This window comes from Pistacia vera, unplaced genomic scaffold (assembly GCF_008641045.1).
Source record: "Pistacia vera cultivar Batoury unplaced genomic scaffold, PisVer_v2 Contig169, whole genome shotgun sequence".
Taxonomy (NCBI): Eukaryota; Viridiplantae; Streptophyta; class Magnoliopsida; order Sapindales; family Anacardiaceae; genus Pistacia; species Pistacia vera.
Genome location: NW_022195779.1, coordinates 594,755 through 610,447, shown reverse-complemented (window position 1 = coordinate 610,447; position 15,693 = coordinate 594,755). Strand labels below are relative to the sequence as shown.

General features: G+C 36.8%; 3 protein-coding genes across 3 annotated transcripts; all 3 read right to left on the bottom strand.

Moving 5' to 3' along the window:
• Positions 1 to 286: 286 nt before the first annotated feature.
• LOC116125628 (D-3-phosphoglycerate dehydrogenase 3, chloroplastic-like) lies at positions 287 to 3,244 on the bottom strand. Its single transcript, XM_031411336.1, has 5 exons — positions 2,671 to 3,244; positions 1,968 to 2,344; positions 1,776 to 1,886; positions 1,587 to 1,682; positions 287 to 1,114 (listed from the first exon to the last, which is right to left on the bottom strand). Exons 1-5 carry the CDS (start codon positions 3,191 to 3,193, stop codon positions 443 to 445), a joined length of 1,779 nt encoding a protein of 592 aa, XP_031267196.1. The 5' UTR covers positions 3,194 to 3,244; the 3' UTR covers positions 287 to 442.
• Positions 3,245 to 4,072: 828 nt separating this feature from the next.
• LOC116125602 (probable carbohydrate esterase At4g34215) lies at positions 4,073 to 5,363 on the bottom strand. Its single transcript, XM_031411299.1, has 2 exons — positions 4,782 to 5,363; positions 4,073 to 4,267 (listed from the first exon to the last, which is right to left on the bottom strand). The coding sequence occupies exons 1-2, from the start codon at positions 5,361 to 5,363 to the stop codon at positions 4,073 to 4,075; spliced, it is 777 nt and encodes a 258-aa protein (XP_031267159.1).
• A 1,670-nt stretch (positions 5,364 to 7,033) lies between these two features.
• On the bottom strand, positions 7,034 to 8,688 carry LOC116125629 (probable carbohydrate esterase At4g34215). Its single transcript, XM_031411337.1, has 2 exons — positions 8,061 to 8,688; positions 7,034 to 7,413 (listed from the first exon to the last, which is right to left on the bottom strand). The coding sequence occupies exons 1-2, from the start codon at positions 8,646 to 8,648 to the stop codon at positions 7,111 to 7,113; spliced, it is 891 nt and encodes a 296-aa protein (XP_031267197.1). The 5' UTR covers positions 8,649 to 8,688; the 3' UTR covers positions 7,034 to 7,110.
• Positions 8,689 to 15,693: the final 7,005 nt, after the last annotated feature.

Here is a 15,693-nt window from a genome sequence, read left to right as displayed (position 1 = left end):
AGTCACATGCCAAAGAGGGTTTACAGGTAGGGTTAATTATTTTGAAGGCTTCTGTCAAAACTGCGACAGGCCACCTCTTATAATATTTACCATTGAGATAATTCAATAGTTGGGCAGAACATGATTCTATTGAAAAAAAAACAAAACAAAACAGTGGATTAGGAGAACCAAAAGAACTGCAGAAAAATCGAAGGAACCAACCTGCATTTCTGACACTTTTAACATTTCAACAACATATTACTGAAACAAACGATTCAAGCTTAATTGAGACTGTGTCAGTAAAAAGAGAAAATGAACTCAATGGCAGAGATACAGACAATCCGCTGATAATAAAATATTACCAAGATAACCTAGAGCAGAATCACTATCAAAGAATAGTACCTATCATAACTGTGGACAAAATTGGACATAATAGGGTCGACGCATGATGCCATTGACTGCACTACAACTTGAGGAAAACAAACTCTTCAATGGCGGGTGTCTCTCCAATTCTTTTTAGTGCTTCCCTGCTGGGTTCCTCGTCCACTCCAATGGTCATTACTGCTTGTTTTCGGGGAGCATTCCTTCCAACACTCATGAAATTTACATTAATATTCTCCTCACCCAGGAGACTCCCCACCTTTCCAATGATACCTGGTTGATCAATCTGCCTGCACAGTATGAGGCTGCCTTCTAGGCTCACATCAACTCCAAAAGAACCTACCTTGGTAAGATGAGGTTTTCCATCCTTAACTCTTCCCTCAACTGTAATCTCGCCAAAGTCTGAAATTGCACTTGCAAATTTAGATTCTACGTTAGCAATTTGAACCTGGATAGACTCCAGTGGATTCTCAGGTGAACCATCTAACACAATACGCTCTTCTGTAATCCTCAGCCCTCTCTGTTTAGCAGTGAAATCAGCATTCACTAAGTTCACAAAAACACTGGAAATGGGTTCAATGATGCCTTTAATAATCATTGCTTGAAGAAGCCGGGTGTCAAGATCATCTGGACTTCTGGCAGAAGCATAAGTCACCTTCACTGTTTTCACACCACTTCCACCAGCCACCAGTTGCACAGCCAGTCTGCCGAGCTTCTCAGCCAGTGCAACAAATGGAGCAAGCTCTGATAAAACCTGAGACCACAGGAAAAAAGTTAAGTTCATTTTTTCTCCAGAAACACGCACATACCACAAAGCAGAGCCCAAAACACAGCAATTAATTAATTCTACCTAAAATTCCATTTATGAAAATGCGGGAAATTGAAGGACGGAAGGAGTTGGAAAGGACAGGAATTTCAAGTTCATGATACTGTTAAATAACTAATTGGATCCCGCCACATGCATTATGATGTATAAATAAAAGGGCATATACAAAATGTCCATAAGATGTTTAAGTAGTTGAAACGTATCGTTGAATAAGAAAGAATTAATACTGAGAAGTTTCAATTATTAATACTGAGAAGTTTCAATTTTTGGTTAGCAAACAATCAGGAGATAATTTCTATATGACTACAAAAAAAATAAAAAATAAAAAAAATGATTGTCCATCTGAACTAGAAGCAGCGGGTAAATCTAAACACCTAGAGTGATACGCATAAGATAATACCTCTGCAGGAACCATGGGTGCATTCACGGCAGTAGCAGCAAGCTCCCCTTTCAAGGCTCCTACAACAGCTTCAGCTATTTCAATAGCTACACCTTCCTGATTACAGAAAACGAAATTCATAAGCCCACTTGACCAAAAATCAAAGGAAGAAAAAGTATGACGAAAGCCAAAACAGATGGCCTAGCACACCTGAGCCTCCATCGTGCTAGCACCAAGATGAGGAGTTGCAGTAACTTGTTCATGTAGCACCAACTTACTGTCTTTCGCTGGGGGTTCTTCTGTGAACACGTCAAGGGCAGCCTGCATAAACACAAATTTTCAGTTTTCGCCTTGATGATTCTAAAGCATAAGTAATGACATGTTTGTCAATGAATGAAGAACCTGTGCAACAATCCCAGAATCCAAGGCTCTTATTAGGGCTTCCTCATCAATAACACCACCACGGGCAACATTGACAATTCGAACTCCTTTCTTCATCTTAGAGAAAGCCTCATCATTAAACATTCTCAAAGTAGCAGCGGTGAGAGGCATGTGCAATGAGATAAAATCCGCAGTTGATATGGCTTCATCAAAGCTTACTAACTCCACACCAATTGCACGGGCACGGTCTGCTGGAGCATATGGATCATGAGAAATCACTTGCATCCCAAGGCCCTTAGCCCGTCGTGCTACTTCTGACCCAACTTTTCCAAATCCCATCACAGCAAGTGTTTTTCCCACCAGTGAAACACCAACATATTTACTCCTCTGCCACTGCCCTGAATTCACCCAATCCCACCAATGAAAAAGTTTTGTAAAATTAAAAAGAATTCCAATCGTTATAGATGGTAGTGAGCAAATAACACGTTACAATACCAAATTTATGAAATGTCCTCAAAATTGAGGTAATAGTATTCTCTGTTAGTAACTTCGTCAAGACAAAAATGAAAATATCACTCCGCTCTATATCGTTGAATTTTCTTTTATCGTCAAAATTATTAAGATCACGGAAAGCTTCGTTAACTAAAAGCACATGACCCGTTCGAACAAATGCCAAATTGAATAATCAAGCCAAAAAAAACAGAAACAAAAAAACATCACAAACCCGCTTTGACAGAAGCATCAGCTTGCGCAATACTCCTAGCCATAGCCGTGAGCAACGCAATCCCATGTTCGGCGGCTGCAATTGTATTAGCGGTAGGCGCATTAACGACAAGACATCCATGTTCAGTGGCAGCCGACAAGTCAACATTATCAATCCCCACACCCGCGCGACCAATAACCTTAAGCCGACCACCCGACGATTCAAAAACTTCACGAGAAACCTTAGTACCACTCCTAACAATCAACGCGTCACAAAGAGAAATTTTTGTGCACAGCTCTTCGGGAGATAAGTTGTAAGAGCAATCAACGTTGGCGAAGTTTTTCAAGAGTTCAAGTCCGGGTTCTCCGAGTTTTTCGGTGACAAGGACTGTGGGTTTTGTGGACATAAAGGTTGCCAAAACGGCAAAGCGTTTGTTAGTTTTGCGAAATGGAGGAATTGAGGTGGTTGGGAGAGAAAAATTCCATGAGAGAGTTGGGTTGTTTGGACTGAACATCAAGTTGTTCATTGAACAAGAGGCCGCCATTTCACTTCGTCCTTCTCTCTCCCCTCTTTTTGGAGGGTTCAGCTTTTTCCAATAAAGACTATTTGCATTGCTTTTAGAGTAGATATACAAACAATGATGTGTAGCCACGTCAATGATTTAAATATTCAATTGGATGAGTAGTTCATTTGAATAACTTCAACGATTTTTAATCGATTCCATCTTCACGTGGGATCTGAGTGTACATAAGCAACGGAATAAAGTGTGCTTCATTCAAAATATGAGTAAGCGACTTTTTCCCACCCAAGGTTTGCCCTAAGAACTTTTCGACCCAAAAAGTTTCAAAATATCACTTTTTTACTCAAAGTTAATATTTCGGTACAACCTAAAGCCTTTTCAGGTTGATTCTAGTGGCAAAAATTTTCTCCATCACCATCATTTGAACCTCCAGTCTCCTCTTTACAAAACTCCTCTTATTTCGATACCTGATTTCTAGTCTATTGACTATCACCGCAATGCTAGGGTTTCTTATTCTTAGCTGATTTTCGGTGGCGAATATTCAATCAATCACTACCATTCGATCCATTGACCTCTATTCTATAAAACTCCTCTAACCCGGGCTCCTGATAACTCGTCAAACGGTAGCTGAGAAAGAGAAGTGTATTTGGATATTAACGGAATATAAACTTTGGGTGAAAACATGGTATTTTGAAACTTTTTTGTAAGAAAGTGTCATTAAGGCAAACCTTGGATGGGAAAAAATCGTTTACTCTTCAGTCTTCAAAATATTAAGTAGTAACAGTGACAAGATTTTTGGAGTTCATTAAAAATATGCATTTGGAGATTTCGAATAAATAGTCATACTGAAAATCCATCTTTTATTAACTCAAATGTTTTACTAATTCAGGAAACACACTTGGGTTACTTGAGTGTAGTGAGATAGGCATGAGCCAATTTGATCCCCAAGTGAACCTCAGATATTGTAGTAAGGTGAAGGTGATCGTCCTTAAGGCGCAACCCCTTGGCGTCTACACATTTAACAAGAGGTATATTAATTCCCTGCTGAGCTTTTCTCACGGTATCTACATATTTGCCTTCTCCTGATGCAATGGCTACCTGCAACCAAAACGTTTATACGTTAAACACGTCAACTTTCTAACGTTTCACTGAAGTTCATAAATGTTTAATTGCTGATGATTACTTAGCCCAGGTTGAAGAGAATGAGAGATTCAGAATGTCATATGTTCAGAAAGCCTCAACGTAACTAACTAGAATTTGTTAAACCCCAGGGCCAACTACTGTCTTTTATCTCCTTGCCCCAACCAACAAAGGAAACTTAATTATGCACGACCAACAACAAAACAATAATTTTTGACATCTGGATCTGCCCTTGCACAAGTCAAAACATCAATCAGTTACATCACTGGCACCGGCTATCTTACACAAATCTATTTGAATGTCTTAACAGTCTTTAAGGCCAGCCTAGAGATATCTAATTGCTAAATTAGCCGCGTAAATGGGATAAAGACTTGACATTGTTTGGAAGTAGGATTAGCTAGATCAGCATACTGGAAGATTTGCAAATTACAGCACACAAAGGTGAGGTAAAAAAAAATATTGAATACCAAACCTGGATAATGAGAAGAGATGGGTTATTAAGATCAGAACGTAAATCCATGATAAAATTCTTCATATTGCCTGCATATGCTTCAGCGTCTTCTTTCCTCACTGTATCACTCTCACCCTGATACCACAAAATCGCTCGAATTATTCCCCCTTCACTCACAGATACATTGGCTCGTCTCACCAATTCACGGTACAATAGAGTCCCTTTTCCCCACTCGGTAATTTTGGTCCCACCAATAGCACAAGGGACCAAACCCACCACACCAACTCTCGACTCATTGGCTCGTAGTCTTACTTCATTAGCAAATGCCATCCCTGGTCCAACACCACAAGTCTTCCCTACATCAATGTCTGAATGCAGTGGTTCATGTGCTACTTCCCAAGATAGTTTAGCACTCAGTCGAAGAATGGATGGGTCGGGCTTGCACTCCGGTGGGACGTCACCGCTCCATTTGCCGGAACTGACGCCTCCTCGACCGGCCATGTTGCTCTGTCCTGCTAAGACAAATATGTCTTTAGGAAGATCACTGGTAGCTACACTGCAATGGGCTATTAGCAACACTGAAAGTAAGGATGACTTTGACATGTTCATGATTTTCATTAAGCTCAAAATGACAACTTTGTCAAGAATACATTTGCTTTGAGAAAGAATTTCACCGAGACGTTTGAGACTGTGGTGCCAACAAAGATTCTGAGGTTTCTGCCTAATATCAATTTTGAGAACACTTACTTTAGAAAGTCGCAAAAAGAGACAGCTGAAAAAGAGTATGTTACTATGTATAGTGTTTTATTATTACTATGTATAGTGTTTTATTATAAACGTTGAAATTTTAGTGGTAATATTTTACTCAAAAGTTCTTATTGTCATTTAATATGAGATGTTTATAATAGGAGTTGTGATGTGAGCGGAGAAAATTAGGAGACAAGTAGACATTAATGGATCCTAACAAAATTTGACTGGAGACTCAGATAAACCACTCATAAAACTACAAAGAAATTTCAAAGTCCTGAATAGAATCTAAAAATCAGCAACTTTTGTTATATGTATGTAGTGAGGTTGGGATTTAAAACAAATATGGTTTGGCCCTATTAGGAAAGTTTAGCAAATATATACAATTTCTCTTGATTCAGAAAAGCAAGTAGCTGTAGCAGTAGTAGCCATCCTGTTCCTGCCTTACATCTTAAAAAGGAAAATTGGTTTTGGAGTTAAATCAAATAGATTTATCATTGATATAAAAAGCATGAGTTTCCCGTGTACATAAATTATTAGGTACACGCATGCAACAAACTAGCACGCCTGTCCCAAAACAAAGCTCTCGTGGCTACTAAAACTGAAAAGTAGATACAAGGATTGAAATACTCAATATGACAAGGAATTTGAAATTCATTGTCTAAAAGGATCATCCTGGAGCCGGAGGTTTTATATATACCAACAATTTCATCCTCATTAATTGTCCAAAACTGGCCTTTGTCCATCACCAGCATCTTCATTTTGATTTGAGTAGGCAATGGTTTCTTTTCAGTTATCTATTATTATCTCAAATTTCGTTAGTTGGTGTCAACCCAGAAATGTTCATCAATAGATTTTGAATCTCCATGCACTTTATTAGGCAGGTTAATAATTTTGAACAAGAAAACAACGGGAATGTCATATGATCAAAGCAAATCAAACTTGTCTCAAGAAGAACCTTAATTCTTCGAAAAATCTCTTGAGATAAAGGGCCACTAAATCTGGAACTCGTTACTGTTTAATTTTTTATATTAAAAGTAAATACTGAATAATTTTTTTTAAGTCTAAAGCCAACAATGTGATTCTGACTCTGACTCTGAGAGGTATAAATCCTGCCATTCTGATGAAATGTTCCGTGAAGACTCCAGTCCTGCTGTCTTGCAGTTCCCAAATAATTAGAGAAAGAAAATAGAAAGCAAAGAAGGCAGCATATTCCAGCTGGATATGCACTTTTACTCTACTAAAATCTCGCGTGTAATATTGCCCACTAAGAGGAAGAGGATAATAATTCTGTGCTGTCAGTCATGGCCTATAAAAAGACCCACTATTAATTTCATAATTTGTAAGTTCTAATGTCAGTTTACGCATATGGGACTGAAACTTATATCAGTGACAGGAGCGCTGGTTGCACAACTTAATGCGAATAGCTTCCAATATATCTACCAGTAAGATAAGCCTTGAATTGTGAACTCCATTTAGAACCAATCCTCAGTTAAATAAATCAAAATTAACTGGATGAGGACCAATTTTTTTATTACTTGCACAGGGGAATAATTATGTACGTATACAATAATACAATTAATTCCACCACAATAATACTATGCTATGTTAAAATGATTGATAGAGAAGTGAGCAATTGAATTAAAAGAAAGTAAGAAACGTAATTAGTGAACATTGTTGAAGCGTTACTAATAGCATTGGCTTTAATGGGGCTTGGTATAGACCGTAGGAATGCATCAGCCAACATCTCACCAAGTCGAACCTGGGAAGGAGTAGTGAGGTGAAGCCCATCAGGCTCTAGCGGTAGTCCCTTGGCGTCTACGCATTGCACGTTTAGGAGATCACTTCCTAATTGAGCTTCTCTGACTATGTCCACGAAAGGTCCTTGTCCTGATGCAAGACCCACCTAACAAAACCACCAAACAAACATTTTTCAAATGTAAAGTGTAAACTACTCACCTAGTACTTAGTTTTAGTCATACGTTACTTACACAGTGGTTGGGCAGCACAAAATATTTAAGTTTCATAATTACTATCGCAGTACATTGCTGTCATTACCCACCAAAACGCTTTTATTTATCTTTAAGGGCCCAGTGTTTTCAATCTTATATTTAGATATTAGGATTAGGAGAGGTTGACCTACCCCATCTCTACCGTCAGTCGTCAGATCACCCCATTATTTTTTTGGGTGATCTAACGGCAGGGCTGGTGGTATTTCACATAATTTATAATTATAGGCATGCAATTTAAACAGATGTTCACTCCCCCAGGAGCTCAAACTTTTTTAGAAGAACATTATTTTGCCCAGGACCAGTACTTTATTTTAAACAATTTAGCCAATAGGAGCAAAAGCAGTCACTTGCATCTTGATAAAACATTTGCACTGCCGTTATTTTATTTTATCTTATGTTTTGTATTTTTGTGTGCAAGTGTTGTCACTTCAAGACACATCCACTCAAGTAGCAGTAAAGATAAAACCAGAAAGAAAATAACTCAAAACCTAATAATAAAAAACTCGGTAAGCTTTTTAAATGAGAAATCAAGTTAATATACCTGGATTATTGGTAGCATAGGATCCTGCAGATCGGAACGTAAATCCGTGAAGAACTTCTCCAATCTCCCTTTATACGATTCTGCATCTTCAAGAGTGATCGTATCAGCCTCTCCCTGATACCAAAGAAGTGCTCTGATAACTCCATCACTCTGCAAAGCCACCCGAGTTCTCCTCACCATCTGCTCGTAATTAAAACTCCCTTTTCTCCACTCAGAAATATTAGTTCCACCAATGGCACAGGGGACCAGACCAATCACACCAAAGCTGCGGTGTTTAGTCAAAATTGCATTGGCAAAGGACATCCCTGGTCCAACTCCATTGGTTTTGTCAAGATCAATGTCGGCATGAAGTGGTTCATGGGCTTGAACCCAGGTGAATTTGGCATTGAGACGGAGGATTGATGGGTTAGGCTGGCACTGAGAAGGGACGATGCCGTCCCAGCTGACGGTATTGGTTTTAGTGTTGTTAATAACACCACCTCGTCCGGCCATGTTACTTTGGCCAGCTAGGATAAATATGTTTTGTGGTAGTTTAGATTTTACTGAGCAGGCGTGCGAGAGAAAGATGAAGAAGAAGATGGAAAGCATTCTTCACTTTGCGTGCGAGATGTCGTAAATGGAGGGTCCTGTAACTCCTGTTACTCTATCTTTTCATGACATGTTGGAACCAAATGGTTGCTTGTAATATAGTTCACCCATTGGTTCATTTCTTTTTTAATGTATATATTTTTGTACCGGATCTTTAACTTCTCGCAATGTTCGCTGTCAGCAGTTTGAAAAAGATGAGACTTGAGAGTATATTATAAGATTTTTGTTTTACTTTATTTTCAGCAAAATAAATGTGTTTACATAATTAGCCTAATTAATATTTAAATGTTTTCTTAAAATATATAAAGTGGACTATTTGTTATCATTTATTTTTTAGATAAACGTACATATGTTGCAAACTACGAGGAGTACCTTGTAATGATTTATATTTGATTCCGGATTCCCAAGTTCCAATACAAGAGCTCTTCCAACATCAATATGTAAATGTATTTTTCTAATCCCAAATCACAACTAGTAACAGAGAAAGATAAATAAGTGAATTGACGGTAGCAGAAAGGTACATGGCAGGTTGTGGATCTAAGACAAAAGAGATAAAAAAATAACCGGTAAAATTCATATGAACTAAAATCTTTACAAGATAATTAGGGATGCTAGACAAGGCAAACTATGGGCTATGGCCGATGGACCCAATGATGAAATAAACTCGATTGTAACAAGGACTTAGGTAAGGACTTATAAGCTGCATTCAGTCAAGGTTCAAGCCCTGGCTTACTTGGACTAACCCTGCCCGCTTTTTTTGGTGGTCCGGCCTGCACCTAATATAGGCCCAAATTTCTGAGCCCAAGAGTTGTCCATAAATGAAATACCGAGCCCACACTCCCGATAAAGCCCTTGAAATTAACATTTCTTCAGATTTTAGTCCAACTGGACCTCATTTTAGACATTTAATTTACGTCCTCTTTTCCATTATCACGGATTCACAATTTGATTAAACCGTGGAAGAATAATCACCTTTAATTTCCACGTGCTTCACATGTAGAAACTGTTGAAACATTTGAAAATTGAAACAAAAGAAGATGAGGGTATTGTATAATTTCCTGTCTTCCGATACTTATGTATAACATATTAGATAGACAATGAAAGATCATGTCCTTTTAAAGAGTAAGTACTATATATACAGCATATACTATATACGTCGCACCAAAATGATTATACCATGTATAATCTTTACGCCTGTTAAATAAAAAACATGTATATATACTCCCTCTATTTCTTTATAAAAGTCATTTTTAGGGTATTAATTTTTTTCAAAATAAATGACAATCTCTTTTTTCAATGTTTTCTAACCCACGTTTTCATTCTCTATCATGTCCCTCATCTCCTCTCTCTATCTTTTTCTCTATCTTGTCCCATACTCCTCTCTCTCTTTACCTATCTCTTCCCCTCATCTCCTCTCTTTCACAATTTCTCTCTCTTTATTTTAATATTTCACACATCTGTTGCAACGGGGAAAACAAAAATTTCCCACCTGCAATATAAGGAAAAAGTCAATTCGCTGCACAGTTTTTTATTTATTAAAAATTGTGTAAAAACTTAAAACGATAGTTATATTGAAATGAAGGGAGTATATTACTTTTTTTTTTTTTTTTTTTTATCATATATGATATATTAACAAGTTTCATGATATACTAATAGCTAGGATAAATATGATATTTTTCTTTCTTTTGATGAATGATAATAGAGTGTCCAAATTAGTTTACGCGTAACCCAACTAATCCTAAATATGATATATCGATTGTCTCACCTAAAATATATTCCCAAAATTTATGTCAGTTTTTACTGTACTTTATATTTATGAGTTATTTGTGCTCCAAAATAATTGTAGAATAAGTAGTTGACATATATAATTGGAATAGGAAGGTATTAATTGACATTCATGTAGTAATTTAGTATGAAGAGCAAATGACTTTACGTTTTGATATGCATTCATCTCCATTCACTTATCCTTTTGTTGAAACAGTCCATGCCACTACTTAATCCTCAACAACCCACTCTGTCACTCAAAACTCAAAAGTCAAGAGTCGGCTGTCCTCTCCTCTGTATCAATAAAAGCGATTGCGATATGTTTACCAACCCGTTACTTATCTCCAACTTAATTGGGAGCTCCAAACTGTCTAACGCTTCATTCATAAGGAATCTGCAACAGGGGTTCCTTTTCCACTTTTGGGATCAAAATTTAACCCATTAAGCTATGATATCAGTCTCTCCATACTTTTTTACTTTATTCTCGTCCACATATTTACATCTAATTGGGTTTTTGATTTGCAGAGAGGAACTTTCTTAATTATAAATTGGGGACGTTGAGCATTGTGAATTGGACCGATTCAAGAGAGAAGATATTTTCACCGAGGCCTAAATATTATGATAATTGTTAATAAAATGCCGTAGTCAACTTGGACTGAGACACTATAACTTCCGGGTGAAGTTGAGAAAACGTTGGTTTGATCTAATCTAGCAGTAGCAGCCGCCCAGAGTTGTTAATATTATTGTTGAAGACATTTGGTTTGACACGTAATAAATTTAAATCCCTCTAACCTTACAACCATTGCAAGAGGTTGCTAGTAGTGGATGTGGATTCCTTTTGATAAGACCCCCCCATATTTGATTGCTTTCCAAGCTTTAGTTTTATGGATGGAGACGTATAGACTTGTATTCAATTTAGCCAATCATTCACTTGATTAATATCTAACACGAAAACAATGTTGGTTGTAATCCACTTAATTATTTGATTTTTCCTAAAATAATTATTAGTGGATGACAAAACAATAAGTTGGGTGGGGGCTACAACTCCAACGCCCAATTTCGATCCATCCTTTGCCCAGTTTTGACTTTAATCAGTCAATTCCCAATGGGTCCATTCCCTTGTTTTATACAAATAAAATATTAGAATGAGAACCACGTTATCCACTCCAGTCTAAGGGGGGTACTCTTTATTCTTATCTAAATGGTTATAAAATTGGAACTCCATTAACTTCTTTCTCCATAGTGTAAATAACGTACATATGGGCAGTTGGAACATGTTTACGCGTGATTTTAATACCAACTACTCTTACTATAAAATATTAATTTGTTTATAAAAATTACACGTGAACTATTATAATCAGATATAAAGACTAAATAATAAATAAGAGATATAATTTTTAAAGTGGTTTGAATGCTTAAAGCGAATCCTACGTCAACTATTTCTTTTATATACGAAAGATTACAAGAGGTCACATAAAACGAACAGCGAATAGAGGTACAATAGCTAATTATTAAGAGAAAATATCAAGTCAATTTCTTTTTCGTAGGTTATTTTTACTTTGAAAAAAAAGATTACAATCAGAATGAGAGCTCAATATTAGAATCCTGAAAATAAGAGGGAGAGCCCTCTATTTATAGTAGAGGAATTCAAGGTAATGATTACAAATCTACAAGTGGGTAGGTGTCGTGCAAGTTTTTCATTGCCTCCCATTGGTCGATAATTTAAAAAATATCCTCAAATTATCTGGGGCTTAGACAGGTGTGCAGTCCTCAGTTACTCATAGACAAAACCTAAATTTGCTAAGTTGGTGACAGCCATATTCTTTTTGTCATGGAACAACGTGACAGCTCTTAAACGGACCAAAACCTTTTTGAATTTTGATTGGAACTTGTTGACGTATGCGAACGTCAGCCTTGATTTTTTAAGCATAACTATAACTGAATCTGAACTTGCTCAGGCCTTATCAGGATGTCTCTTTCTAATGCTCTGTATAACAACTCACCTTCATCTGCATTCAATTCCTATTTGCTCTACTTGACTCAATTTCGATCAAACCTCAATTCATCACACATATATGGTTCTCCATTATGTATATTGTCAGGTAAAAACTGGACTTAAAAGACATAAATCAACTAAATTTTAATTTAATATAAGGGGGCCAAAGTTACGCCTTCTGGACTTAAAGACAGCTCCTAATTAGATAGGCAGAACCTATTTATAAGATGACTAATTATGAGTTATCATGTCACGATTATGAAAAAAAATTTATAAAATTGAATTATAAATATAGTATTATCCCTCTGAAAATTTTTTAAACATGGAAACTGATTTATAATAGGTATTTATTAATTTTGTACATAAATGCTGCTGTTAGTTGTAAATACGAGAGAGTTTTGGGATAAAAACAAATGTTATGGTTGGTTGTAAATATGAGAGAGTTTTGGGATAAGAACAGAGGGAGCGATCGAAAACTGAGAAGTTTGTGTTTGTAACTATAGTGATTGAATGATTAGATTTTTGAGTGTAGAATAGAATAAAGTAGAAGCAATCTCTGATTCTTATCGACTGAGAATCCTGGTGTATCAGAGAATTGAGATACGTGTCATTAAAAAAAAGTTTGTGTTTGCGGAGAAACAGCTAAAAACACGCAATACGATAGCACACGGTGATAAACGTCAGGTGATCACATCGTACGGTGGATGATTCAGCAGAAAATCGTGAAATGGGCCCCATTCAATATCCGAATCCCGAGAGTATGATTCTCTTTGGAACTCGGGGCAAGTGACTTATAGCTGGCAACAACTGACGTGGCTATATTTTTGAAATCCTACGGTTAGGTCGTTAAAGTTTCCAAACCACACTTGCCACATCACTCACTAACCGACAAACTATTGCTAACCCCACAAATAGACCCTACGTGGCTGATCAATGTACATGATTAGCCTACTAGCTGTCGGATATTTGGTGATCATTGATGTGTCCACGTGGCTGCCGATAAGGGTCCCAGTCGAAACACAACGGGCCCATCTTAGGACAAGTTGAACACGATATTTATGGGTTGGTCTACATCACTTTATGTGGCACACCAATAATTTAAGAGAGAGCATCACACCACCACTACCAACAAGATAAGTTGTTTGGTTTGGGCCTTCTCTTGGGCCCACTTTATTCATTATTTTGGTCAAAACGCACGTTTTATCTTCTGTTTAATTTACTTTTTAAGTGAAAGCTTCCTAATCATATGGTTTTTACTATGAAGGGAGCCAGCTTTCATTTTCTTTTTTCTTTTATTCCCCTAATTTATAAAATTTCCGCCCAACTTTTTAATTTTCATATCTGTAAATTTCAGACTATTACATTACAATTTTTTATAATTAAAAAAAAAGAACTATTTTAAGATATAATTTGAGTAATCTATTTGGTAATAGTTTGTGATTGCGAAATTGTTTCAATTATACTCTAAGCTTCATGCCTAAGTAAAGTCTTAGTCGAAGTGAGTAATCTCTTTTTTATTTTTATATTACACATATTGTTTAAAAGAGATTGATTGACAGCAGAGATATAGGGCGACCTTTTTGTTATTTGTCAAACTCGTAGGATTTGAAAACCTATCACCTATCAAATAATCACCATTCACCAGCTGTTAACGCAAGCAGTATTGTAAAAGCCTACTGGCTTGTGTATTCTAATCATCATTACCACCACCAGTCAATATGCATTTCCTTTAATTTCTGAAACTTGATTAAGGCTCTGAGCAGTGAAATGATTCAATGATTCAGTGCTCCAACAGCATTATATTAGTGTCAATAAATAATGAGGACTATGTACTTAGTGTGGGGAGAAGAGAATCTATGCGCAGTTTATGCTTTCTATGCCTAATCTTTGATTTAAAATTTAAAATTATTCTTTTCTCACATGTAAATTAATAATCTTCTTATTTCCAATCGGTGGAGGAAAATCACTGATCACCACTTGCAGTTTATTGGGACTTGAAAAGAAAAATGCGAGCCAGTAGGAGGAGGAAGCACCCTTCCTCTTTCTGTACCATGTGCTTTAAGGCAAGCCACTCAAATCCCCTAATCATTTTAAAATTACAGGACTAATCCGTATTTGGTTGTACTTATATGTAAAGTTAACGCTTTTAAAAGATGAGTTAGATAAAGGCATAATTGTGAGAATCCAAAGCATTATATTGCTTCAAAAAGTTTAGATACACCTTACCAGCGTGCCCATCCAGGGACCAATGTGTTGTTTGCAATTATCTCATGCATGAATCGGCCAACACTCTAAACCTAAGTTCTAACTGCTTCATTACTTAATCCTCAATCTGTATTTATGTGCGTGGTTCATGTAACTGTAGGTAAGGGTATGTTACTACTACTTTAAGCAAGATGGTACTTTTTTTTTTTTAATCACTAACACAAAATAAACGGAAAATATTTATTCACAGATATTTAAAATTAGAATCAATGATTTATATAAGAAAAACTACAAAATAGAAGGGTGACGTGGACCTCAAGTGAGGGGCACACGTGTGGAGGAGTAAGTCACGTGAAGGTGGTTCGGAACGTAGCAGTACGGTAAAGGACAGGACAGTTAGGTAAGAGATGTATGCCTGGCACGTGAGAGTGGCTGTGTAGGGCCCTTAAGATTCTCAGACAGCTGTCTCCCTCTCCCGCGTAACGACTGCACGTTGAAAATTGGGAAACCCACATCACCTCTTCCCTCTTTTTTCCTTTCCGTTTTTATTTCGTTTTCGTCTTCTTTTTTCCGTTTTTTCTGTTTTCTTTCTCTTCCCAAACGCAGTCCTACGCATTTTTGTGCCTCTTGATTACTTCATATCTTCTGTTTTCTACTGCTTCACCTGCTCCTATAATTGCACCCAATAATATTGTAATTCCTGCTTCCATTAATTTTAGCTGTTTATAGACCAAATTCCATCCTCTAATAATGATTTAACTATAAACCTCCAATATACGATGTACCCTGTTTGGATTTGGTCTCCTAACCTAATTGCACTTAATTTCTCTTGCTTGATGCCAAATAAATTAAAATATGTGACCATAAATCATTTGTTGCTACACAACGGCAGCTCTATTCGTTGAGGAGAAATTGAAATTTGAAATATATTTATATGGAAGGCAAATTATTTGGAAATGTTTAGGGTGAGTGAAAAATAACGACGAAACAACTGAGGAAAGTGTGTGTAAACATGGTTGTTAGTATCCTACGATACCCGATACGTATCATCTGATCACGATTCGATACAGGTCGTCAACG

Bases quoted from the DNA above. Each gene is read 5' to 3' on its own strand.
- LOC116125602 (XM_031411299.1), bottom strand. From the start codon at position 5,363: ATGTCAAAGTCATCCTTACTTTCAGTGTTGCTAATAGCCCATTGCAGT. The intron at 4,268-4,781 runs GTTTGGTATTCA...TTTTGGTTGCAG, and splicing joins CATCTCTTCTCATTATCCAG to GTAGCCATTGCATCAGGAGA.
- LOC116125628 (XM_031411336.1), bottom strand. From the start codon at position 3,193: ATGGCGGCCTCTTGTTCAATGAACAACTTGATGTTCAGTCCAAACAAC. The intron at 1,887-1,967 runs GTTCTTCATTCA...GTGTTTATGCAG, and splicing joins ATTCTGGGATTGTTGCACAG to GCTGCCCTTGACGTGTTCAC. The intron at 1,115-1,586 runs GTATTATCTTAT...CTGTGGTCTCAG, and splicing joins CACCCATGGTTCCTGCAGAG to GTTTTATCAGAGCTTGCTCC.
- LOC116125629 (XM_031411337.1), bottom strand. From the start codon at position 8,648: ATGCTTTCCATCTTCTTCTTCATCTTTCTCTCGCACGCCTGCTCAGTA. The intron at 7,414-8,060 runs GTATATTAACTT...TGGTTTTGTTAG, and splicing joins CTATGCTACCAATAATCCAG to GTGGGTCTTGCATCAGGACA.